The sequence below is a fragment of the Emys orbicularis genome, chromosome 3 (assembly GCF_028017835.1).
Source record: "Emys orbicularis isolate rEmyOrb1 chromosome 3, rEmyOrb1.hap1, whole genome shotgun sequence".
Taxonomy (NCBI): domain Eukaryota; kingdom Metazoa; phylum Chordata; order Testudines; family Emydidae; genus Emys; species Emys orbicularis.
Window position 1 is genome coordinate 168924381 of NC_088685.1, and position 27106 is coordinate 168951486.

Here is a 27106-nt window from a genome sequence, read left to right on the forward strand (position 1 = left end):
ATAACCCAAATAATGCATATAAACTAGGGATACTACTCTGCAACTAGTGAACTTACAAGTTAATATGTTTGAGTCAATGAATGCGCTATAAAGAAATTCTCAGTCCTGGACAGAGCATAATTTGTTTTGCTCTAAGATGGCTATATACTTGTTGACTTAATTCTTTATTTTAATTTCCATGTTAACTGAAATATCCAAGGAAAAGACAAAATCTGAAATAAGCCGATAGGTTTTAAATCATTTTAAAGTAATAGCCCAACATAATATATTAACTTCTCTTTGCTAGAAGCATCTAATTAGTGTAAGCCACAGGATGATCAGCTAAGAGAGAGTGAATTAACGCTATGTTCAGTGCTCCTGTTCTGTGGCCAGAAATGAAGTTTGTGCTTGGCAATCCTAACTCACAGCACAGGGGTGTTATGCAAACTTTCCATTTAAACAGCCAAAAATATGGGATTTTATATTTTCCAGACCTGTCTAGAGGTAATGATCGGAGCATTTAATACACTGAAATACAAACAAAAATAACATCCCAACACTGCCCGTGTTCCTACATGCCCTGTTTACGTTGGAGTGTCTGCACACCAATTTGTCTACTGTTCATTTAAGAGCAATTGATACACCTGTTTATATATGTATGTGAATTTAGTGCTGGACTCTTAGCACAGGAAACTGAAGTCCCCACTCTGAAGAACAGGGACAGCAGAGCCTGTCACTGCAAGCTTCTCTTCACTGCGCTATCAATATATCTTAGTCTTGAGCCAGAGGGACTACATAGACATAAGAACAAGATAGGGAGTCTGGAAGTAAACACCCCAACTTGTTCACTTGGGGATCTGAGTTCAAGTCATTCAAATCCCAGGGAACGTTTCCCCCAGTAACTCAACCAAATCTCAGGTTCCCCTTTCTTCCTGTTGGCATATTCTTCTGCTCTCTGGGAATTGTGGGGCTTCATTTCTTAGCATACAGTTGCTAAGGGACACTTGAGCATTTTCTTGTTTCTGTAATGAGCCTTATGGAGCAGTACCAGAAGCTTAGTGCAGAACTGCTGCAGTGGGGAGAGGGTTTTCTCTCATGTGTCTGAGGGATGGTGTTCAGGCCACTTCCTGGGACCCCAGTATGCCTTTAGGATTGAACAGTGAACCAGAACAGAAGCCTCTCACCCAAACATGGGGGAGCATCTAGCTGGTGGGGGCCCAAAAATGGTGAGAGGGAGAAGACAGCTATCATGCCTCCCCTGTTTGGAGGAAGAGAGCATGGGTTGTTGAGGGGAGGGGCAGCTGTTGAGGGTGGCGGTTGACTGAAGGCTGTCCTTGAATTTCTCCACTGGGTGAACTTCCTTGATAAGGTTCACCCAAAATATTGAACCTGGGCCGTAGACTTAGCTGAAGTGGGTTCAAGGTTTGATACAAACACTTTGCTCTGCTCCAACCACAGACGGGTGAAAGACCAGTCCAGACTCCGTACCCACCAAGTCCAAGGCTCTGTGCTGAGAATGGCTGCCAAACAGAACAAATTGTTCTGTGAGATTATTTTTTATGATGTGGACACATAACTGGACTGAGACCACAAACTCATTTCCCATCCTGTTAACCATTAACAGCCATCAGAAGGCAATGACTTTCATTCTCTATCAAACAACCTGGATTGAACTGGAGACTCAGAGGTGGAAGGCTCTACATCCAATTACCAATCCCAGGAGCCAGATAGTGTGTTTTCCTGTGGGAAGTATGATTAGTTAAGGCCAAAAAAATATTCATTTAAAATCTTGAAGGAAGGTCTTTAAGTGTCAGCTATCCTTTTGGCCTACAAATTTTGAAAATGTTCATTTAATTTTAAGGGCCAAATTGTGCATTTAGATGCACACATGCAGCTCCCAGTAACTTTAAATGGGGCACATCCACAGGCAAAATATGGGCTTTAACATTTAGCTTTGTTGTGGTCAAAGACCCCCACGCAGTCATTTTAGTTCAAAGACTCAAGCCTGAGGCCAGTTTATTGACATACAAACCAGTGCACTGGGGTGTAGTCCGAAGACCAACACACCGAGCAGCAGCTCGCAGGCTGCTTTATTTCGTCAAACCGCAAGCAAAGTACAAACAATAGTTATGAGTTAAGAAATTAGGGTTGGGGTTAGTCCCTCCCCCAAACCGCAAGTTAAGAAAGTAGGGTCGGGGTCAGTCTCCCCCCCCCCCCCCATACCTTCCTTATTAATTTTCCGAGAAGTGGTTTTCCCCAGGGGTGGTACTTGGCACCAGTTTGGGTACATTTCTCAAGACACGTTATTTTCCGGGGTCTTTTGGTTAAAGATTGGGGGCGGTTCCATGGGACGCCTAAAGAGGATCTATGATTGGCTATTTTTGCAGATAGCTGGAATCACGGAGTAGGTCACAGATCATGCAAAGGAGAAGCTGCATGAGTCAGTTTGCATTTAGCTAAAGTTACCTATTGCTTCACACAAGCGGTTATTATATTTCATCAGCCATGAACATATTTCACCAGTGCTGCTGCGGGGGGGGGTTATTCTCCCATTCCCTCCTCTGGACATGACCCTTGACCGAGTTTGGCAGAAAACTGTGCAGTTTAGTCTAGTTTAAGCTTTAGGCCTGCCCTACTCTGTGTAAAGGCCATCAGCATAACAGATCTCTGTTGGAGGGTTTATTTGGGGCCCGCAGATTCAAAGCTCTGGCTATCAAAAAGAAGGCCCCCCTGTTCTATTTCCCCACAGCTTGAAGTCAATTATTTATCATTGTTTTATAGCATAGCGTAGCATAGCATAGCATAGAAGTTACAGCACTTGTGACAGGTTAGATTTGCTTGGACGATTCAGTGAAGTGCAGAGGAAAAGAATAATAAAACATTTGTTTCTTCTGCTTTAAAATGTTGCATCTATTTTCCACTGTGTTGGTGGAGAGCAGGGATTTAAAGTTGTGAATTGCCTTGAGGCTGTGTTATCTTCCTCTACTTAGCAGCGGTTAGAGCTGCTCTTTTCGTATGTGTTGGGTGAAAGTGACAAGGACTCAGAATGATTGAGGAAAGGGAATAAAATAAGGCTGTGATTAATAATAATATGACTGCCTATTGTACCTGTGTAAAATAGGAACAACAACAACAATAATACTCGTTTGTAGCTGCAAGCAGTAACTCACAGGGGTGTTATGAAGCTTAATTAATGTTTTTAACATGCTCTAAGATCCTTGGATGGAAAGTCCTATATAATTGCAAAGTCATCTTATTTTTATTGTGCACAACTGACATACAGTGACATTTTCAAAGACACTGATGTGGGAGTTCAACTGTGATCCATGTTAAGATCTAGATTGTCCTTGGACAAGTCCCCTTTAAGGTGAGGGTTATCGTTGTGTCAGTTTTTCTGCTGTTATGGCTGTAGAGCTGTTAAAAAAAAATTGCTAGTGACCGTTTTGATAATTACAAAATGCAGGTTTTTTTCCACTTTCCCACTGTACAAAAATAGTTGAACTGTTTCTATTCAAACTTGCCAAAAGAATTCATCTTTAAGCATATACAAAGCCTGGAAAATTCCATCTCTTTCAAAGTTATCAGCAGCGTACCATCACAAGATGATACACCGTGTAGTTTAGAGAGGAGATGATTAAGGGGATATGATAGGGGTATACGTGGCAATGAATGGTACAGAGAAAGCAAATTGGGTGCTGCTTTTTACCCTCCCTCATAACATAATAATGAGAGGGCATCCAAAGAAAACTAAAAGCAACAAATGTAATATTGACAAAAGGATTTTTTTTACAACACACACAACTCACTGACACAAGATATCATTGAAGCCAGGAGCTCAGTCGAATTCATATGGATAATGAAATCATCCAGTTACATTGTATAGGATTTAAAAAAGACCGAAACCCTCATGCTTTAGTGCATAAGCCAACTACTAACTGCCAGGGCTTACTTCTCCAGTAAGCAGATTATTCCAGTATAGTCCATTATGGAGATCCTTATACCTTCCTCTGAAGTACTATCTCTAGTACTGGCTGTTCTAGGAGACAGGATACTGGGCTAGTCAGATCATCACAGTGATTTTGCATGGCAAGTCTTATGTTCTGACAAAAAAAAAGTCTAACCTAATCCTGGCCATCAGTCAATATTTCTAATGGAAATTATGCTTCACTGTACCAGGACAGGTATGACATTAACCCTTAATGCCCAAATGGTGTGCTCACAGGGTTAAGCACAAAACCCATTGCTGTTTGCAGGATTGAGCCCTTAAATCTAAACCCTTTGCTGCAGCAATCATGATTCTTATTTTTCTTTAAAGTGCCACAAATATTGGTGGCACAGTATGGATAAATTGGGGGAATATTGGTTGGGACTATGCCTGACAGTGTTTGCAGGATTGGGCCCAAAGTGGGTACCAGCAAGTGGATTTCCCACCCGGCTCCAAACAGAATCTTTACACACTATATTTATTCTAAACTTGCCCCCTTGCTGAGGTTCAGCTTTGAGTAACTCAGATAACAACAGAAATTATAAGGCTCAGCCTGATCTTTCTGCCCAGATTTGTCTGCTCATAGGGTTTACCTACAGAGACATCTCCAGCTTATGCCCTAATTCCTCTGTCTAAAGAACCATTCCCATGTCCTGTATGTTTGGGTGGGTCTAAGAAGATGCAAGGACCACAGTGAACCAGTTGGTTTGTGCAGATTCCAACCACTGCTTATAAGGTTAGGTCAACACAAAAACCTTACCAGCCTGTTGCACTGTGTATAATAATGTTTGATATTACAATGTGTGGCACAATCAGGATGGCTCTGGTTGGCTGAAACTGTTCTGCTTTTCCTTTCCCAAGCATGTCTTGCTCTAATAAAGGCAGAATTTTTACTTTTGCCTATTTTTCCAAGAGTGAAGTTTACTCTTTTGCAATTGAGTTTAAATAGTATCTACTGTATTTGTTTATTTGGTCTCAAAATCCGTATTAAATATTTTAGACCAGATTCTGCCTCCCTTCTTTTGAATAGTAACTTACTCCACCCGTTGATCTCCATGTGACTACTCAAGAAGTAGAGTTCTATTCAGTGTGAATAAGGGTAGCAGCTTCTGGTTTATAGAAAGCAAAGTCTGAAAAGAAAAGGCCAGTCAGTTACCCAGACTATTTAAAGATATTTTCCATCCCTTTCCAATTGGTTTTCTCATAGAAGAGAATAATAACTATCAATATTGGGAGGGGAAAATAGGAGAAATGTAAGTTGGGAGGAGTGGAAAAGACTCTGGCTTACTTTATAGTACATCTTAGGAGTGCTGCAAGGGGTAAATATTAATATTAGCAAAGCATTTTGACATTGTCTGACAGAGGGTATCTATAGCAGAAGGTCAAGTTATTGTTATTTTTTGCCTTATTTTTTTAAGTTAGTAATGCAGGGAAATCTCTTGTTGGATTTCAGCATTTCTCAATGCAACATTAGACAGATACCAGTGCAGAGACATATTTCTTTGAAGGAACAAGTATTCAGTAGAATTAGGGAAATTAAAAAGAAAAGTTTTCTTTGTGGATTTAAAAACAACAAGGTCTTACTGCCATAGGAGTAGAGGGAACTACTGAAGTGCTGACTTTACAAAAGAAGTTTCTATAATGTTTTGCCAGCAAAAAAGCAACGGCATTGTTGATAATTTAAAAGTCTGCTGCTACCCAAAAGCCAACAACAGTGCCTGAATGTGGTGTGCTAAATGCACTTGCTTTCATTTTACTGTATAATGTATCACCCACCTTCTTTATGGTACATTACTTTCAAGTGAAAGCAGGGAATTCAGACTGTTTCTGAGACTACAGCAAGTCCTTAGCTATCATGGTGTGCCAAGAAAGAATACTGTTTACTGTGCCACTAAGTAATTACTGTTATAGGCAATGGTGATACATGACTCCGTTGCATATAACCTACTGTTCCTCACATGTTCTGGTCAGAAAGAGAAATACTCAATATTATTATAATATAATATTATTTATTATGTTATTAATTGTTTTCAGAGCACTGTAAATGTAGATAGCACTTTACTGAAGGCTTGATTCTGCATACCTTACTCACCTAAGTAGTCCATGGATTTCCATAGGACAGTCCCCATAGGAAATGTGCTGAGTCATAAGAGGTGAGGCCATTCACAGTCCACCAGAAGACTCTTAGCATGTTGCAGGACCAAGCTCATCAGCAAGGACTAAAAGGTGGAACCTTCATAGGACTAGGAGCCATTTCTCATTGAAGTCAATGGCAAAACTCCCATTAACTTAAATGGGAGCAGATTTGGACCTCAGATCCCTTCCTCAAGGAGCTACCAAGTTGAAATATAATCTTACACACAAAAACTATGTTAAAAGAACATTATTAAGGTTGCAAATTCAATTACTCAAAAGTTAAGAAATGCCAGAATTAAAGGTTCCCTGTATGGCATGAAAAATAATTTGTCCCCCTTGTGTGTATGCATTATGATACATACTTTAATTACATTATTACATTTTTTAATTACATGATTTTTTCCATAGGACTCCTGCCTCATTTAATGACCAGGATGGACGGTGCTCACTTAATGAGCAGCTACTCAATGTTTTGCTTTATCCTCAGTGTTCATTGTGTGACCCTAGCCCTTATTTACAGCACTCTGTTCAAACTCTGCTCTGAATATAGAATTATTAAGCACAGAGGGATGAAGGTCAAAAGTTTCCACTAATTTTGAGTGCCCAATTTGAGGTACCTTTTCTTCCATTAAGTGATGTGTTGAACTAAACCGCACAATGTCATCAGCAAAAATGAGGCAATCCAAGTGTGCTTTATCATTTGTCCATATAATTCCTTAGTGGCCTTCTGCAGTTACTTTTCTCATGACATAAACAACGACTACTGTGAACAACAGTGGGGACATAATACACTTTTGCCTTACTCCACTGCAAGCCAGTGTCTGATGTTGTCACAATCTCTGACTGCATAATTGTTACCATATAGATCCTTGATTATTCTAATTATTTTTGCTGGTATTCCATAATATGTCATAATTTTCCAAAAACTCTCTCTGTGCACCCTGTCAAAAGCCTTCTGGAAATCTATAAAATTTATCACAAGAGGTGTTTACCACTCCATACTTTTTGTTCTATAATATATCTGAGAACAACAATATGGTCAGTACATAATCTCTGTGGTCTAAACCCCGCTTGTTCCTCTCTAATTTGGAGATCTATTTGTTTCCTGATATGTTCCAGAATAATGTTGCACATGCTTTTCCAAGGCACTGGGATAATGTGATTCCTCTCCAGTTATTGCAGTTGGTAAGGTCACCCTTATTTGGCAATTCTGACACAGCAAAACAAGTTGGTTTATTTATCAAAAAGGAAAAGACAAAATATATGGCTGTCAATGTCCCAAAAGCAGCCATCGGAGTAGATGAAGAAACAGTAGACAAAGCAGCAAACAACTTTCATAAACTTGAAAAGATTTAGAAAAGCAGCATGATTAGTACTGATAGAAAATATTAATTTTTAATTCCAGCATTATGTCTGTCCTCTTTTATGGAGCATAGTCTCATAAATCTAAAATAGACATTGATAAGTAAATCAATTCATTCCAAAGTAAATATGTGGGGAAGATCTTCAGAGTCCATTGGGAAGAGTATCTTGCAACATCAGAAATTCTAAGTAGAGCAAACCAACCTAAAGCATGGTAAGAGGATGATGATGGATGTCTTTAGGGCATACTTTAAGGATGTCACCAACACAACTTCCACGTCAAGTGATAAAATGGATACCACCTGAGAAGAGAAAAAGAGGGTGACCTAGAGAAACATTATGCAGAACAGTAGAGAAAGAAGCCAAATCCATCAACATGACACTCAGAAGCCTGAACAGACCAACACAAGACTGAAATAAATGGAGGAAAGTAATAGATGCCCTATGCACCTGTGGGTGTGGAAAAATGAAGAAAGAAGAACTTGAGATGCCTAGGACCCAATTTTTTAGAGTACTTAGCATTATATAGCACTTTCTACATTCAAAGCACAGCTCCGATTGACTTCAGTTGCAGCTGTGAGTGCTTATGCAAGTTAGGCCCAAGCATCTCAAGCTGAGCACCCAGAAACGAGGAATACACAAACAGTGACTACCTGTGAAAAGAATCCAGTTCTCCAGGGCAGCAGTCAACTGCCTTCACCAAGAGACCGTACTTTCTCTTCCTGCAATCTCATGCATCATTCACTACACATCTTCATCTGCAACAAATGAGGCAGGGTCCTAAAGACAACAGTTTCCTTCACTACACAACCCTGATTATCCCCCTGTGTAGGTCTGCCCTGTACACTGAATGCGACTGGAGTCCTGTGGCAAAAAAAGTATGTGAAAATGCCATTAAAGACTATATCATAGTGCATACACACAAGAAGGTTGAGTTAAGGTTGTACAGGTATTTCCCAACTTTTGATGTCTGTCTTTGCTTATGCAGTATTTTTAACATAGTTTTTGTGTGTAATTTCCTAGATTTTTAAAAAAGCAAACTGAAAAACAAACAAATTCCCATCACGTAGCATCATGTTGACACCAGCACGGTACAGCAGCAGAACTGGAACCTTTGGCTGAAACCTGTGCCATTGAGTCAGCAGAGTAACTGACAGCAGTAGTAGGTTGCTTAGCACTAAAGGGGGGAAGATACACACACTTTACCAGTGGGTTTCACAGGTATTTACTGACCGCAGAGGAAAGGTGAGACTCAGGAATCTTCAGGGAGTGTGTTCTATTGGTCACAACCCTTCCGTCTCATCTCCTCCAACCTGTCTCTGTCCCGGTCCTGTATCTTCCCCACCCATGGCTACTCATCCCAGACCCATTTTTCTTGCCATCCACTCCCAGTCTCCACTCCTGAGACATCTCATCCTAGTCCCAGTCTCTTTACCCAGCCAGTTTCCCCACTTAATTCCCCATCTGAGTCCCACTCTCTTCCTCTCCCAGTCCCTTTCTTGCCTTGAATCCCTGTCTCCAGTCTCCTTCCCAGCCAGTCTCAGTTCCACCTCTTGGCTCCCTGTCCAATCCATCTCTCCCCACTGCCCCAGCTTGAGTTGCCACATTCTCTCCATCTCCTCCTCCCCTCATAAACACTGGCTCTCAGTCCCAGGCTCCGTCCACAAGCTCCTCTTCCAATCTCAGTCTCCTCCACTCTTCGTCGCAGTCTCTCTCATCCCTGTATCCTTGTCTCACTCTCTTTGCCCAGCCACTCACAGTTCTTTACCCGCACCCTGGCATCTCATTAGATCTTCCCCTCCCCTCAATTCCTCCCACCACTGGTTCCCAACCCCAGCCTCCCTTTTCAGCCAGTCCCAGTCTTCCATCTCCCTCCAGCTACTTGTCTGATCTCAGTGTTCACCAGCAAATTAGTTCTCAGTCACACACACCCTTGTTCCCTCACCCCACCCCAGTTATTTGCCTAAATTCCTTCCTGCCTTCTGGCTCTCAGTCCCTATCTCCTTGCCCTGCCAATCATAACATTCCTTCCTGCCATCCTCCACCCCCTGCTCTCAGGCCCAGCCAATGCCAGTTTATTCCCCTAGCTCCCAGCCCAAGTCTCTGTACCCAGCCAGTCCCAGGCTCTCCCCGAGTCTTCTTGTGCAGCCAGCCACAGTTTCTTTCCCCACTTCCAGTCCCAGTCTCATCAGGCTCCGTGACCCAGATTACTCCTTTCATTCCCCCGGGTTGTATGTAGGAGCTGAGGGGGGATGGAGCATGCTCGGTTGCTCTGTTGTGGTGGTGCATGCACAGTCCGGTTACATGTAAGAATTGTGAGGGGATGAAACATGCTCAGTTGCTATGTGGAGCCTGTGCATATGCAGTCTGGTCAGCACTAGGAGCTGCGGGAGGCTCAAGCATGCTCACAGAGGATGGAATCTTTGGAGCATGAGCATGTGCAAACTGAGATTTTTTTTCAAAGGCTTATAACGTGGCCAAAATTGGGTGGATTTTTATTGGAACAGCAAAAGGCCACTCCCTGCCAACTTTCAATTCCATACTCCAAAAGCATGGGAGCACTAGATCTTCTTAAATAAAAGGTAGGCAGAATTTTTCTAACATTTCAAAACAACTTATTGTTTAAACTTTCCAAAAGCATTCAGCCTGAGGCAGACACCCAGCATGGAAAATTTCAGCCTAAATGGTTAACGTTTGTCAAAGTTATAACCAACTAAAAACAGGATGTTGTAAGAGGAAGCATTGGGCAATCTAAACTAGAGGTGGTGCTATCAGCCCCACCTATAATGATCAAGGCCATGGCAAATTGGACTCAAATTCTGTAGCAAGTTCCCCTGAAACCTGTGACAATCCAGCACAGAAAACTGGAAATTTGGTGACTGACAGCTACATTTAAATTTAAAAATGGAAATCTTATTGAATAAAATATGAAAATGAATACTACAGTCAATATGTTGGCCCCTGTGTTCATTAATTTAAAAAATGAATTCTGTTTATTTTATTTAGTCCCCACATTTTCAATTTGTACTTAAAGCATTGATTTTTTTATTGACAGCCCATACTCCATTGTAGAGGTCATTGGGGGAAAGTTTAAAGTGTTAGTAGCTGGCTAAGGAGCAGCGGGGATGTTTGCCACCCAAAAAGATGTGAGAGGTTGTTTGAGATTGTGGGCTAGAAATATTAACTAGCTATTTCGGCTAAAGTGAGCTGAAGTTTAAATTATTACATTAAAATTGTCGTCTTTAGGTGGTTTTAGCATTAACCCAGTGAGATTCTCACACCTTTCAGAACTATTATTTCATGCTCTCTACAGATTCAGCTAGATTAATTGGTTTCCATTTGGTTAACTTGTAAAAGGCTTTCTTTACAACCATAAGGACTAGAACCCTAATAGTTTAAAAATGTAAATTTATATTCCAGACCATATTTGTGAGAGGAGTAGAACTGCAAAGTAGGTGGGGATCTGAACATGAGTTGATCGATAAGAGTTCAAGGGCAAGAATATGTGGGTGGATCAGCACTGGTGGGCTTCAGGAAAGGAGTGGCTTTTAAGGAGGAACTTGAAGGAGAAGAGGGGAGGGCACATGGAGCATACAAGTAGAAGTATGCTGCAAGTGACGTCCAAGTGAAGGGGGTGGTATGTGCTTGCACCTCAGTGCATGATAAGGAGACATGGATGCTGTAACTAGAGGGAGGACTGAGCGTATGGAGCTGGCTGAGGATTAACAGGAGATATAGGCAGGAGTTGGGGACAAAGTGGAGTCATGTGGAGCCTTGAAGAGGGGAATTGGAGAAGAAGTTAGTAACAGAGTTGAGGAGGGGGTGATATGGTTAGAATGCCAGTGCACCCCACTCATGTATTTATTCACTACACCAATACTAACTTGGACTCTAAATACATTCTATGGGTGGCATACACGAGCCCACTTATCCACTGATGTTTTAAAAACTCCTGCACCCCAATCTGGGTCTATGCTGGTTATGTGCTATGTATGTATCCTGTGAACTTTGTAACCGATACTTGCAGTCCCTCATAACTTAAGCCTGACCCCAGAGGTACAGGACCTTCCCTCTTAGCTTGTGTAAATTTGATCTTAAACATTAGCTTTAATAAAAATTTTATACCCTGCAGGTGGGCTTTTCTAAAGCACTAAGTGATATAAGAGCACAAGTTCCACCACAAATCAGTGAGAATTGTCCTCCTATGTTACTTATAATGGGATGGTTGTTAGACGTCTAGATGATTTTGAAAACCCCATTATTAGTGCTTTAGAAAATCCGACTCTGCACCTTTTATGCTAATTTAGGCCAAAATTTCCAAACCTGGGTGCTTGAAGGTATGCTCCTAAATCCTTATGTAGGTGCCCAGCGATAAAGGGCTTGATTTAATACTCAGGACCAAATTCATGTAAATTATTGTAGCTTATGCACCAGCATGGTGGAAGGGTGGAGTTAGAGCAGGAAAAGCTACTATTAAGAGGGTATAAGAAAGGGTAAGATAAAACAAGCTCTGTCCAGCTTTGTTTCATACCCTCCTGTTGGATGCATTTAAGAATATAAGAACAACCATATTGGGTCAGACCAATGGTCCATCTAGCCCAGTATCCTGTCTTCTGGCAGTGGCCACTGCCAGGTGCTTCAGAGGGAATGAACAGAACAAGCCATCATTAAGTGATCCATCCCCTGTCGTCCATTCCCAGCTTCTGGCAAACAGAGGCTAGGGACACTTCAGAGCATGGTTTTACATCCCTGCCTATCCTGGTTAATAGCCGTTGATGGACCTATCCTCCATGAACTTATCCAGTTCTTTTTTGAACCCAGCTATAGTCTTGGCCTTCACAACATCTGGCAAAGAGTTCCACAGGTTGACTGTGTGTTGTGTGAAGAAATACTTCCTTTTCTTTGTTTTAAACCTATAATTTATTCATAGCCCCCGCCCTTCCCTCCGCTGTACAAAATTATACCAAATTATGATGGTGAAATGTACACTACTTTATACGTCACATCTGAATTTGGCCCTAAGACTTTCTGAGCAAAGATGGTAGCAATGGCCACATTGCCCTGTCTATGTACCTGTCAAGGGAGACTGGTAAAGAGGAAAACTGATAGGTTCCCTTTCTGCAGTTTTCCCCCATTGGTGGGACAAAGCTTGCCCCATACAAAATGATTAGGGTCTACGGTCCCCAGTACCTGGTGATCCCCTCAGAGGCCCTGTGCCCTGCACTAATCTCATCCTCCTTTCCAGCTCCCTGGCAGTGCTGCTCAAATGGAGCCCTCCCTTATGATTCAAACCCCCTAGAACCTTGCCAAGGGAGATTCCATAGGATGGATGGCTCTGTGGAAAAGGTAGCATCATGATGAATTATCTTATTTTAAGATTCCTTGCTGATGTCTGATGGAATGTTAAAAAACAATGCATGGATCCCTAACCCACTGGAGTTCATCATACGTGGGGGGAGGTCGCCTGGTGCCACCAAAGAGAATAGGGTATTGTACTTGTCAGAGGAATGATATGGCTCCTTGGCATTGTATTGAAGAAACCTGAGGGATGTTGGGGGATGTAAAGTGAAAACAGAGAAAAGGTGAGAAATAATTTTCCTTATGGTATACTGAAAATAGAAATAATCTGGACAATTACCATAGCTGATTAATGACTGTCTGCATTTTGATGATTACCCCCAAAGAAGTGATAAATGTCCATATTACCTGTTCATCAGGTCTCAAATGCTACAGTAGCTCTCCTAATATGGCAGTTATTTTTCAAAATCATACCCTGAATCTAAGGCAGTGGGGTAAGTTGGGTTATCTTAAAATAGAGTACAAAGTGCTGGATCATCAGATCAATAGATTCAAAGATGAGTAGGTTGTGTGGCTTTATGCAGTTTAAACATTTGTGCAGGGAGTCTGCCCACACAGAGTATTATTGACAGCTACAGATCAATGCTAATTTTTGATCATTTTCAACCTACAAAAACCTCTTGACCCTGTTATCACCTTTGGGGCACTTCAAGTAGTCAAAAGCAATCACAGTAGACAGGGTAAAACTGTCAGAATTCTTAAGACTCTGAGTAGTCTTGACCACCCCCCCAGGAACAGGCTACTCAGGAGAGGTTAGTCAGGAAGACATGCACATTGCGTTCTGGATGCCACTGCCTTTCAGCTGCCTGAAAGACTATGCTAATTTGTTTCTGGACTTTAAGTGACTTCAGTGCTCATGAATTAAAAAATAAACAAACAAAAGAGGCAATCTGAAGTGAGTCTAAGTGCATAAATTATTCATGCTTCATATTCTCCCATTTTATATTTTGAAAGTATGTTAAAACAAGGTTTTATTTTAAATAATTTTTCTTTGATCATAGTTTACAGTCAGAGCAGTGAAATTTAGCTGGACAAAGTATTTATCGTTATCTGTTTATACTGCAACTCAAAATGTGCTAGACAGTTTAGAGCAGTGGTTCTCAATCACCCCTGCGAGTACGCAGAGTTCTTCCAGGGGGTACATCAGCTCATGTAGATATTTCCGTAATTTTACAACAGGCTACATAAAAAGCACTAGTGAAGTCAGTACAAACTAAAATTTCATATAGACAATGACTTATTTATACTGCTTTAAATACGATATACTGAAATGTAAATACAGTATTTATATTCCAATTGATTTCTTTTATAATTATATTGTAAAAATGAGAAAGTCAGCAATTTGTCAGTAACAGTGTGCTGTGACATTTTTGTATTTTTATGTCTTATTTTGTAAGCAAGTAGTTTTTAAGTGAGGTGAAACTTGCGGGTATGCAAGAGAAATTAGACACTTGAAAAGGGTCTGTAAAGGTTGAGAACCACTGCTTTTCAGAACATACAAAAGGATGTGGTCTCTATGTGGAGTAGATGTCAAAGTTGTGCAAGGATGTGGCTACAGAGACCAGAGGTCATCCTCCATTTTCGAAGGTGTGGTTCTGGACTGCAGAGGACAGAACAGACTGTGGTTGGCTGCATCTTACAGCAAGAGTTGGTCAGAAATTTTCTGACAAAACTGTTTAGTTGGAAAATGCCAGCAAGCCAAACCTAAATTTTTCACAAAAGTGAGTTGGGTTTGATTAACTTTCTCCAAACCACTTCTGAAACCTGCATGGTTCCCTGGCAGCTCTCTGCCATGCGGTCTGCCCAGGGACTGGGGGCCACAGGCTTTGAGGGTCTGCAGCTCCAGGATAGTCAGCATGGCAGGGTTTTCGGGATCACTGCCCTGGAGTCAGACGCCAGGAAGTCCTGGGAGACCCAGCTCCAGCCAGGGCTCTGAGGATATGTCTATACTGCTGCTGAGAGATGTGATTCCCATTGTGGGTAGACAGACTCACAGTAGCTCAGCTTGAGCTAGCATGCTAAAAAGCTCAGTGTTGATATTGCTGCCCAAGTCCAAGCCTGCCCAATCCCATGGTCTGAGCTCGTGCGGCTAGCCCAAGCCACCGCCAGTGCTGCAACATCCACGTTGCTATTTTTAGTGCGCTAACTCGAGCTGAACTAGTGCAAGTCTTTCTGCCTGCGCTGAGACTCACACCTCCCAGCTGCAGTGCAGGCATGCGCTCAGAGTCAAGGTTCCAGGAGCCTGGAAATTCTGGGGGCTCTCGGGGCTTACAAAGTCCCAGCTTCTGGCAGTCAAGTAACTTTACTCACATGAGTAGCCTCCAGTAAATCTAACAGGAGCACTACTGATGTGAATACAGTTAATTAAACACCTAAGTGTTTGCAGGATTAAGCTAACGTAATGACCTAGTGACTGAGAATAATAAGCCATAAACAGCAAGGATGAGAAGGACAGTGGTTACATCCATCAGATCTCACGGTTACTCAGTTATGATCTGCAAACATCTTGATGTTTGTTAGTTTTTAATGGTGAATGAATTCACTCCTTGTAGGCAATATGGAAGCAGTGGATATTTGAATGTGGAGAGAGGGTGGCTTTGCAAATAAGGATTTGAGGGGTGTTCCATGCAATAGCCTTGATCCTGTAATCTGATCCACGGGTGTTGACTTCTGATCTGCACGGGTGGACTCTTACCATGATACAGAGTTCCACTGAAGCTGATTTAGTTCTCAATGGGCAGAAGGGGGTCCACCTGTGTGGATCAGATTGCAAAGTCAAGACCATAGGGGTTGCATGGAGCTAGACCCAGAGTTGGAAGGAATGATGAGAATGCTGTTCCTGGTTTTAAGAAATACCCCATTCTGTACTTAAATATTCCCAAGGATTATAGTGATACACTTTGTGAGATGTAGCGTGATTGGCCATTGCTATAGAATACCATCATATTTGTGAACTAAACATCACATGAAAGAATGTTAAATACTATTAAATTAAAGACATAATAATTAAAACATTATTCCACCCTCTTTCCAATGTTATGAAGATCAACTTTTGATCTAAGTCATTCACAGAGGGTGATGTGGGGGATTAGCTTTAGCAGCGTATTCTAGGAGAACTTCTCCCAAGCATGTTTTTTAAAAAATAATACCTGTAAACATTTTGCACTTCAAGAAGTGTCTATAGGAGCCAGGGATAAAAGTCATCCCTGGCAAGAATGGTTTTTCAGTCTCCAGAGGACAGGATGAACCACAGGCAGGGAAATCCCTCCATCTCTGTTTCAGTTCAAACACTGGTGAGGACCGTAAATAATTAAACATTAGGAGTTAGTGGGAAAGCTATAGAGGATTATTGGAACAATGCCATTTTTCTTTTTATTTAAGAAAATTCTTTATTTTGTAGCATTGTTGCTACTAGAACCCCTAACTAGATTGTATGGTTGACAAGAAGCAGAGCCATTGATTTTTGTCTCATGCTTATATTCCTGTATTTGAACCTTCCACAAGCCTTTGTGTAACAACTCAGAAGCGATAATTTAATGTCATGTGGTCCCTCCTCTCCCCACCCCCCGAACCATGGGATGTAAATTTTAGGCTTTTAAAAGTTCTGTTTTTAAAGGCCATTAGATAACTGTCCTCATAAAAACTATTAATACAGACCCCACAGCCAATTGTAAAGCTAATTTTAATCATGTTTTGTGCCAACATAATTTCTGATGCCAGATTTTTATGCCAAGCATGAACTTCAATTTGAGCTCTGTACTTTAACCTGCAGTTCATAATTTTGCATTCAGCTGTATAGGGGTTTGGCTGTGGCAGTTTGAATGCTTCCACTTTCAAGGATCTAAGCCATAAATGTTTATTAAAAGAATCTATAATGAAATCAGTTTTGTTATTTTTTTAATGGCTGCCTTGAGTACGTTGGATGACTGAATGCAGGTTGTTAATCATTAAGTACTCATGTTACAAAAAGTGTTTGATAGTATTGCCATCTAGGGGCTGAACTAAATTCTCCATACTGAAATAAACTGTAATTGAACAGGTGCTGCTATTGACAATATACATATGTTTTTGCTTTATAGCCCACATGCTTTCCATGTTTCTTATGACAAAAGGTATCTCTAAATGTCCCACAGCAGCCAACGCTTTTTTATATATAATCTGTTCGAGGTGATTGCTATTTGCATTTGAGCTTATGCTTTTTTGGCAGTGATGACTGGGAATTCCTAACAAAGAATTATATTTTTTGCATTATTAATCTTGTCAGTGTTTGCCCGGTTTAACGGGAAAAGGAATAATTTATCAGAAAAGTATGTTTATCATCTGTATTTGTGTCATCTTCAGATTTAATATTTATAATGGTCATTCGGATGTGGTGCTGTATTTATCTAAAGCACTAACTTGTTGTGGGGAAATAACTATTTAAATATTTATGATCTAACTTTTAATATTTAAAAAAGAAATTAATATTTCTGTAAAATTTGTATCAGTCTGGTAGCTTAACAAATGTTTAAATATTAAACAATTTCTAGTGTTAGCATTTAACAACTTAATATGACTTACTGAAGCAAGGAAATTGACTTTAGCAGGTTTTGCTACATAAAGGAAACTAAATTATCAGTCGTTTTCCTGACATCTATGTAATCAGTGCAAAAGCAGAATTAAATATATTAGTGGCCAATGGAGAAACTCATCCTGGTCCCCAATGAGATTTATAGCAAAATTTGTTAGTCCTCCTGCTTATTTCCAGCCATCTTCTCTTCAAAGTGGGTTGTTCAAATTGTTATCTATATTTCTGAACGCTACACGGACCATCGTTTTAAGGAAATGCAGAGACCCAAGTATATCTTATCTTGTGAACTTGTTGTTTGGGTAACATCTTAACCATGTGAATTATGGGAGACATTTTACTCCATTTCTAATGGTGATTTAACCTTTAGGATTGTTATGTTTTCAATATGGGAACCAAACTGTACTCTCAGTGATGCTGGTGTACATCCAGATTACATTGCTTTAATTTGCCAGAACATTATATGATACCAATCAGTATGGTATTCACATGATTCCTGAATACACTATGGAAGGTGTGTGATTAGGGTGACCAGATGTCCCGGTTTTATAGGGACAGTCCCAATATTTGGGGCTTTGTCTTATATATGTGCCTATTACCCCTTACCCCCTGTCCCGATTTTTCACACTTGCTGTCTGGTCACCCTATGTGTGATGTACAAAGAGCCACTGTGACTAGCATAATACAGATCCTAGTGTCTTAATCCTTCAAAGTGCTGACCACTCTGGTCCTGACCCAGCACAGCATTTGAGCGCATGCTTAACTTTAAGTATGTATGGAACTACTCACATGCTTAAAGTTGAGCATGTGCATAAGTGCTTTGCTAGATAAGGTTCAGAGTGCTCTGCACCTTGCTGAATTGAGCTTACTGAGAAGATCTGCTCCCTACAAACCAAAAGAGTTTCTATTCAAGGCTTAGCTGCAGTAATGCACATTCAGTGAGCCCAGCTGCCCGATGTGGTACTCTGTGAAATAATTGTGATATCTCTGGAGTCAGAGCACCAGTTGCCCAGTCCAATGCTGGTGTAAACCACAAACACTGATTATTGCCATTTAAACTAAATGAGAAAATGTTCTGTATTCCTGCTGCAGGGAACAAAGCATCAGGCTCACTTGTTTGGACTGAAACCTTTTACCACGTATCACATTAACATTGTGGCTGTAAACAACGCTGGCCAAGTTTCGAGTCCCTGGACTTCTGTGACCACGCTAGAAGCTTCACCTAGCGGTCTGAGCAACTTCACTGTAGAGAAGAAAGAGAATGGCAGGGCATTGTTAATTAAATGGTCAGAGCCTTCCAAACCCAATGGAGTAATTAAGGTAATCTTGATCCTGAAACCTCATTCATCACAGTTAAAAGGAAAATGCCAAATATCATGTTTGAAAACTTTTGCTAAAATTCACTAGACTTTAAAAGGAGTTCTTTGAAGACACACACACATGCGCATACACACACACACACACACACTCACAACTGCACAAGCATGATGTGATGAAGAGATTGAGCAATGCTTACTTTCTAGGTATATGCAAATTTAGATATTTATTACTAATATGCTTTCTTGCAACTATGAGTATCTAGAACACTGAAGAAATCCTGCCCTTCAAAGTCACAGGAAAGAATATTTTAAAGGCTATATTTTTAGGCCTAATGAGTTTAATATTGTTCTTCATTATATAGAACAGTGTCTATTAAAGGGGTATTTTCAGCTTAATTTAGTTTTATGCCCCACATTCGGTTTTGTTCCAACAAAGTTCAATAGAAATGTTGCTATGAAGTTTGGGGGTTTCTTTTAAGCAGTTTTTGTTGGGGTGTAAATATTAACCTGCAAGGTTTGTAATCTTTATGTTGTGGTATTAGAGCCCTGAAATGAAATTGACTAGAAAGTAAATATAATCAAAAGTGAAACTGACTAGTATATTTTCACTGCTCAAGATGAGTGAAATGCAAAAAGCAAACAAATCAGCATTAATTGTGAAAAGTAGATTAAAATATTCTTTCAGCGTTAACAAGCTAAGATGTTGTTAATAAGGAGTTAAGGAAATTAGTTTCTGGGTCACAAATTAATAATCTTTATAAAGTTATGAAGATAAACATTGTATCTAAATAAGTATCTCGCCTAGAATTCATTTGCAAATTCTCCAACTGATGATTTCCCTTTCTTTTTTCTCTCAGACGTACAATATTTTAAATGATGATAATCTGGAATATAGTGGTTTATCTCGTCAGTTCCTGTTTAGACGCTTGGAGCCTTTCACACTGTACACTCTAGTACTTGAGGCTTGCACTGTGGCAGGTTGCACTCGCTCTTCACCACAGCCAGTCCAAACAGATGAAGCACCCCCTGCGTCTCAGCTGGCCCCTGTAATCCAGTCAGTTAATGCTACCAACATTGAACTGAGCTGGTCTGAACCAATTAATCCAAATGGAAAAATAATTCACTATGAAGTTATTCACAGATGCACAAAAGAAAATGCTTCAGGGAACAGAGCAACAACAGTAGAGGAGAAAATTGTTTTCACAGAATATAACACTGAAAATAATACATTTAAATATAATGATAAAGATTTACAGCCATGGACAAGGTATGAATATAAAATACGTGCATGGAATTCGGTGGGCTATACCGATAGCTCTTGGTCAGTGGCGAAGACTAGTCAAGCTGCCCCTAAAGGTCTTGCTACACCTAGGTTAACCTATGTATCAGTTAACCCCCCTAAAGTGCTCATTTCATGGCTCTCCCCAGAAGAACCAAATGGTGTTCTCCAATCATATAGGCTACAAAAAAATGAGGTGTTCTATCCTTTCAGCTTTGATGCTACTACTTTCAACTATATGGATGAAGACTTACAGCCTTATTCAGTGTACAGTTATGCAATAGTTGCTTGTACAGTGGGAGGCTGCTCTACCAGTGAACCAGCCAAAATCCAAACTCTAGAGGCAGCTCCAGCATTAGTGAACCCTCCATCTCTGCAGGCTATCAGTGCCACTCAGATTAATGCGTCTTGGTCACCACCCCAGATTCAAAATGGAGAAATCACGAAGTACATATTAAAATTAAGTGATGAAGAGTATTATGTTGGGAGAGGTTTATCAAGACTGATTTCAAACCTACAGCCTTGCACACAGTATGATTTCACGCTGGCTGCCTGTACTAATGGAGGCTGCACATCTAGCATATCCCAATCTGTTTTGACAATGGAGGCTCCACCACTAAATATGGAAGCCCCCAGGTTGCTAGTCACAGGATCAGAGTCAATAGAAATCACCTGGAAAACCCCAGTGAATCCTAATGGTAAAATCAGAAGTTATGAGCTGAGGAGGGATGGAGCTCTTATTTATTCGGGTCTGGAAACTCGGTACCTTGACTTCACACTAACACCAGGCATGGAATACAGCTATGATGTAACTGCAAATAATAGTCAAGCAAGCACCACTAGCCCACCAGCTAAAATTAGAACCCACCCTTCTGCTCCATCTGGAATGTTACCTCCTCGACTGCAGGCATGGGCCCCAAAGGAGATTTTGGTGGCCTGGGATCCTCCTGCAAAAGTCAGTGGTGATATAAAAAATTATACGATCTCTATTCGTGAGCCTGCTGAAATGGGAAAGAAAACTGTTGACTTTGACACCTCTCACATTTCTTTTGTTAGACAGTCCTACGTTGCAGCAGACCTAAAACCCTACCATAGGTAAGTTCTGAATACTTAGTTTTGTTGAATGAATATCACAGGATAATTCAAAAAGTTTGAGACTGGGGTAGTATTTAAACCTTTCCTAAAGACTGAAAAATGAGGTTTGAGGGGCGGGGTCTCACATTTTCTTCAGTCTAACAGATGGTTAGATCCCTAAAGTTCTCATTCCCACAAAGTCCACACTAAGACAAGATAAATAAAAATCAACTGTCTACCTTTTCAGTAAAGTATGCAAGGTCAATCTAGGGTCCAAGCAATGCAAGGGACAGCTTGGGGCTCCTTTGCAGACTCAAGCTCACAGCTTGCCCAAACCCCACACTTTTGCAAGTCAGTTGTATTCAAGAAGTTTTTCCTTGTTTTATAAACCGAATTAAAACATAAAACAAAGATCTGTGGGGCAGCTCATCTCTGGTGTATCTGCACTAAGGACAGTTGAGTTATACCAGGGATAAATTTTTGTGTGTGTTTAAAGCACAGACTTGCTGTTTAGATTTTAGTGCAAACTATATTTAAAATAGTGTACCAGATTTAAGTGAGAACAAACTTGCTTGTTTTTGCAAAAGTATCTTTTTTTCAAATTCTTGATTATTTAATCACCACCTCTTATCTGTTTGTGTAGCAGTTCGTTTTTATTCCTTAAATTGTCGACAACTCTTTCTACAAGGTACCTGTAAATAATCTAAATCCTGAGAGAGACTAATAATACGGTATAGCTAATGTTTTGTAAAATCAAGGCAATAGTCCAAAAAGACAAAGATTATATAGCTCTTCAAGTACTTTCAATTCAGCTATTATTGTAATTTAGTGATGTTGACCATTTGATCTCCCTGTGATATTATCTCTGATACGTAAAGAAGGAAACAGAGGCCTCATCGGTGTATAATTTCTTGGAAGCTTTGGAGTCTGGTTTATGTGCTTTAGCTTGAGCCATTCCCTGGGAACTCTGCTGGGCCATGTTAGAGCAGCAAAGGGCCAATGACTTTATGCTAATAAATCCACTTTGTGATACCGAATACCTCCAACCTGGCCTTCTGCACCCAAAGAAAGACCTTTCTGGCCAACATTAACCCAGTTACATGCTGGTTTATCAATCATCAAGATGCCTCAATCCCAGCCAGCAAAATTTTAACTCACTCAATCAATTATTTTTGTCTTGGACCTGGTCTCTTGCCATTTGGAATGGTGCATCTGTGTGTGTCTCTATTTGATTAATGTTTTCCTTCCTTCCTTTTTTTTTTTTTTTTTTTTTAATGTTATCTGTTTGTGTCTTTAATACTCTCTCCAGCTGATCATTTACAGAATAGCTGTCAGTCAGCCTTGGAAAGCTGTCCCCCTCAATGCCACTGACCTCAGAGCACATGCTTAGTGAAACTTGTCACTACCAGGCCTCACTCTCCAAACTTGGACATAGGGGAAGTAGGATATAAATTCTGTCTGAGTGAGGCAGATCAAGTGGAAGATTGCTGTGCTCTGTGGCCAATGGAGACATTTTTATCTCTTGAGTCTGGATGACAACGGGTGGGTCACAATGTCCATATAATTTCTCTGGCAAACACTTGTGGAAGATGTTTTCTGTTTAATACAAAGAAATGGCAGACTGAGAGAAATTAAAAGCAGACATTTCACTTTAAATGGAAACATAAACACTACTGGATCCCATTTCCATTAATAATGACCCTGTCCAACAGCCCTTCCTCATCTGTGTGGTCCCATTTATTTTACTCACACAAATGAGGACAGCCACATGAGGGTTGCAAGATCAGACCCACAAGAGGAAATTACATCATCCCTTCACCACACTAATGTGAATTGCTTTCTTCCTCAAAAATATGGACAAAAATAATTAAGGAAAACTCCTCTCTTTCTAAACAACCTTAATTGATTCTAATCCTATGTGTAGTGCATATGTACAGTTGTAATGCCCTTATTGACTGGTTTCTGATTTGTGTTTCCAAAGATATGAAGTACAAGTTCAAGCATGCACATTGCAGGGATGCGCTACTAGTGAATGGGCATCCATACAGACTCTGGAAGCACCCCCTGAAATGCAGCCTTCCCCTCTCATAGAGATGCAGACAAGCTCTGATGGATTCCAGTCAGTCGCGTCTATTCTGTGGACTGGTCCACAGCAGCCAAATGGGAAGATTTTATATTATGAGCTTTACCGAAGACAAGCAACTCATACCCACATAAATTTAGACCTGGTGCTTGTTTATAATGGGACTTTAACATCCTTCAAAGATGCCAAGTTGCTGCCTTATACAGAATATGAATATCAGGTATGAAATGAAGTAACTTAGCTACAAGGTGTACAGATATCATTAAGATTTCTGTACACCTCAATAACAAGAGATGCTTGTTCATTATAATTATAAAATAAAATGTTTCAATTTTAGTTGTAATAGTATTGTTGTACTTAAACAATTATTGCACATTTATTTAAAATAGATCAGACCTTGAAGATAACATTCCACGAGGAATAAATTCATCCAATGCTCTTTTTTCATTTCTTAATCAAAATCATAATTCCAATTTGTGTCCTTTGCACATCAGAGCTTTCCGCCACTTTAGTGGTACCAACTTATTTTGAAGTGCCAGTTGCTAAAAGGTAGCTTGGTCTTGTTAGTAGCTTTATTTCAAATGTGCAAATATTTTTATTTTTACTGTTACCTTAGATTACCTTTTATGGAAGTGGGATGGACTGGTTTTGTTGGTGGATTATTTTATTTTAGGTGGTAGGATTACAAATATTTGTCTCATGGTAAATTTAAAAGTTAATTCACTGTTGATGGATTATTTTTATTTTGTATGTTCATATTCATTTTGTACTTGTTACTTTTCTTTTGGGTTAAAGGTGTAGCTACGGGACCAATTCTGCTACTTTTGCTGAGTTTGAATAGTATTTTACCTCAGTATGCAAATAGTCCCATTGAAATCAATGTGACTGTTTGCAGAGAAAGGTACCACTCAGTGAGTGTAAGTAAGGGTTGCAGAAATGGGCCTTCTAAAGTAATCCTCTTTGATTGCAAAAGTCCCATGACCCTGAGGCAAGTGAGTTTCTTTGGCCTGTAGTTGTTTTCCATTAATGTCAAAGTCACATATCCCTGCATATTGTTCCTTTATCACACAGGATTACTAGTAATCTGTGGCCATATTTGATTTCACATCTATGCGTTTAACTTCCATTGGTCCCCTAGCAATGTATCATTTTCTGAAACTCAGTTCATGTTTTCAAATGAATCTGGTGAGTTTACAACCTCACCAAAAACTAGCCCTGGATGTGTTAGCAGTAAATGTAAAGATGAGTAGTTTCATAGCAAAGTGATCACGTTTTCACAGACATGAACCAGTATTCTCCTCTGCCCCATAACATGACACCAGTGGGTCCTCACTCTTGGTTAAGTGCTGCATAATATATTGTGCGTTTTGTGATCTTCAGTACACCTTGAGTCTCTCCCTCTTTTTTGCTTATGTAAATAGAGTTTTTGAACTTCAAGAATTGTTTTGATTTGAGATGAAAGCTGATGTATTCACAGGGCCGCGCTGTTGAGATTTTCCCTCTGCCCCACCCTGTTCATCTATGTGGACATCTGTTTCACATATCAGAGCCTTTTGCAGCTCTGTTCAACTGCTAGTGCAGTGTTCTTCTTGCTGGTTTGGGCCTATACAGAGTTATTTCTAAGGAACTACATTGTTAATATGAGCAACACAATCTTTCAAGACTGCCCCTGACTATGCTTTGGGGCCTGGAGGAAGGAATACAATGGCTCTCCTTGTCCTCCTCCAGTGGCTCCACAATGGTCAGGGACAGGACCCAAAAGGAACAATGGCAAGGATGACAGAAATGGGTTTGGAATGATAGCAGAGAAATGGATTCACTACAGTGTGTTTAGAAAGATCTTTATTACCAATATGGTGATCTAGATAATCTTTTCTTTTGCCTCTGGTGTTGTTGAGATCAGTGAAAGAGATACTAGATAGCCCCAGGTTGAGAAATATAATGACTTTCATTGGTTTTGTTCTGAGGAAAAGGACTGGTATCTCTGAGCAGAGTGTTTCCAGTCACGAATGATGGGGCTCCAATTATTGGATTTCCTACTGTTGCTAATAATATAACTCCTTCCTTAAACTTCAGTGAACTGAACAGCACTAGGGACACTGCGAGGGTTCTTTCCAAAATAGAACACACCACTTAGAGGCTGGAAACTTTTCACGCTTAAAATACTTGAGGGAATATTTTCCTTCAATTAAACCTTTTTTGACCAAAACTGTTAAACCTTTACTGGCAACTGCGTGTGTGTCAGGGATGAAGTCTATGCATTTGTGTGTCAAGTATTGGTATTTGTATTCAGGTTTGCCTTTTTCAGATGTTCTTTAATCCCTCAGGGACCCATATATGGGCCCACAGTAATGTGAAATCTGTTCTCCTCACGCTATATTAATTTCTTGATGATAAAATTGCTCTAAAGAATACCAGATCTCATCACTTAATGTGGCCCTGTATGTGCCCTAAGGCATTAAAAAAAATCCTCTGAAATGGAAACCCAAGGGCAAGTGTGTGTGTGGGGAGGTGGGAGAGGAGTTACAATAGAAAATAGTGGTGATTCTCCTCTAGCTGAAGAGGTGGAGTCCTGTATTTTCTGAGCTGAAAGTCCTAGGCTCTGTTCCTTATGCCACAGTTTAGCTTACTGCTATGTTGCCTCTATGTTTGCCGCCACAGATTCATGAGCTGGATATCCCCTTTCTTTTTCAAATGACTACAGTTCCACCTTCGTTAATCCCCCCCGCCCCCCTGCCGCGCGCCCCATGCTAGATGCTGCCACTGCCTCTTTATGCTTCCAAAAATTCTTGAATGCACATTGTGTTCTTCCTTGCACCAGCCTTTAATTATTTGGTATCTCAATCAGAAGCTCAATCAGTATGGCTTTCAAGTTGTTTTTCATAGCACAGAGACTGTTTGAGTCAAGGGTTTTAATGATTTATTGATGATGTCTGACTCAGGTTGTCTGTATGTTCTAATTTTTCTGGACCGAAGTGCTGCACTTGAGGCAAGAAGAAACTCTATCTTTTATTTTGGTTCCACTCCGCAACTGGGCTGGGCTATCTGGCGAGGCCCTGAATTGGTTGTGTTCCTTCTCGGCCAGCAGCAATATATTTTGTTCCAGTGAGAGATTTGTGTGTGTGTGTTCCTCTTCTGCTGATGTCACTTGTGCATCCCTCTGGGAGCTCTTCGTAGCCCTTCCATTGTTGACAATTTATATGTTGCCTGTGAGACAAATTATTCATAAGTATAGGGCTTGGCTTTCACTATTATGCTGATGAAACCCAGATTTATATTTCACTTAAGCACAGTATTGATTCTGCTGTCTCTGCATTGGAGGCTTGTTTGCTGGACATAAAACTTTAAATGCAACTAAATTTCCTCCAGCTAAATGCAGATAAAATCAAACCTCTGTGACTGGGCCCTCTGCAGCACTTCTAGAAATGTTGTTAGTTACCAGGATTCAGTTTGATGGATATAACATTAACATCTAATCTGAGGTCAGAAATTTTGGCGGCATTCTTTTCTGCTGATGTTTTACTGGAAGCTCATATAATTGGGCCTGCCCATCAGCCCTGTGGTTAGTGTTTTATAAGAGCAGATCAGGGGAACTTTTCAAAAGTACCCGAGTGATTTAGGACCTGCATCCCTAATTCTTAGGTACTTAGGGGCCCAAGTCTCATTGAAAGTCAGTGGGACCTAGGCTTCTAAGTGCATGTGTCACTTTTGAAAATAGGACTTACGCTCCTAAGTCACTAAGGGCCAGATTTTAAAGGTGTTTAAAGGGCCTATGTACCTAACTTCTATAGATTTCAAATGGGAATTAGGCACTAGGCACTTTTGAAAATCCCACTAGGCACCTATCTACCCCTTTAGGCACTTAAATACCTTTATAAATCTGGCCATTAGGTGCTTTTGAAAATTGTACCCCATATCCTTAGCTGGTATAAACCAGTGTAGCTCCATGGACTTTGACAGACCT

At 40.4% G+C, this 27106-nt stretch overlaps 1 protein-coding gene across 1 annotated transcript in view; it reads left to right on the top strand.

Moving 5' to 3' along the window:
- The window catches only part of USH2A (usherin), a 578278-nt gene that overhangs the window by 518519 nt on the left and 32653 nt on the right, over window positions 1-27106 (top strand). Inside the window, exons 61-63 of the mRNA XM_065401740.1 lie at window positions 18480-18707; window positions 19564-21080; window positions 23041-23362. Coding sequence (XP_065257812.1) covers window positions 18480-18707; window positions 19564-21080; window positions 23041-23362 — 2067 coding nt within the window. The remainder of the gene's footprint in view (window positions 1-18479; window positions 18708-19563; window positions 21081-23040; window positions 23363-27106) is intronic.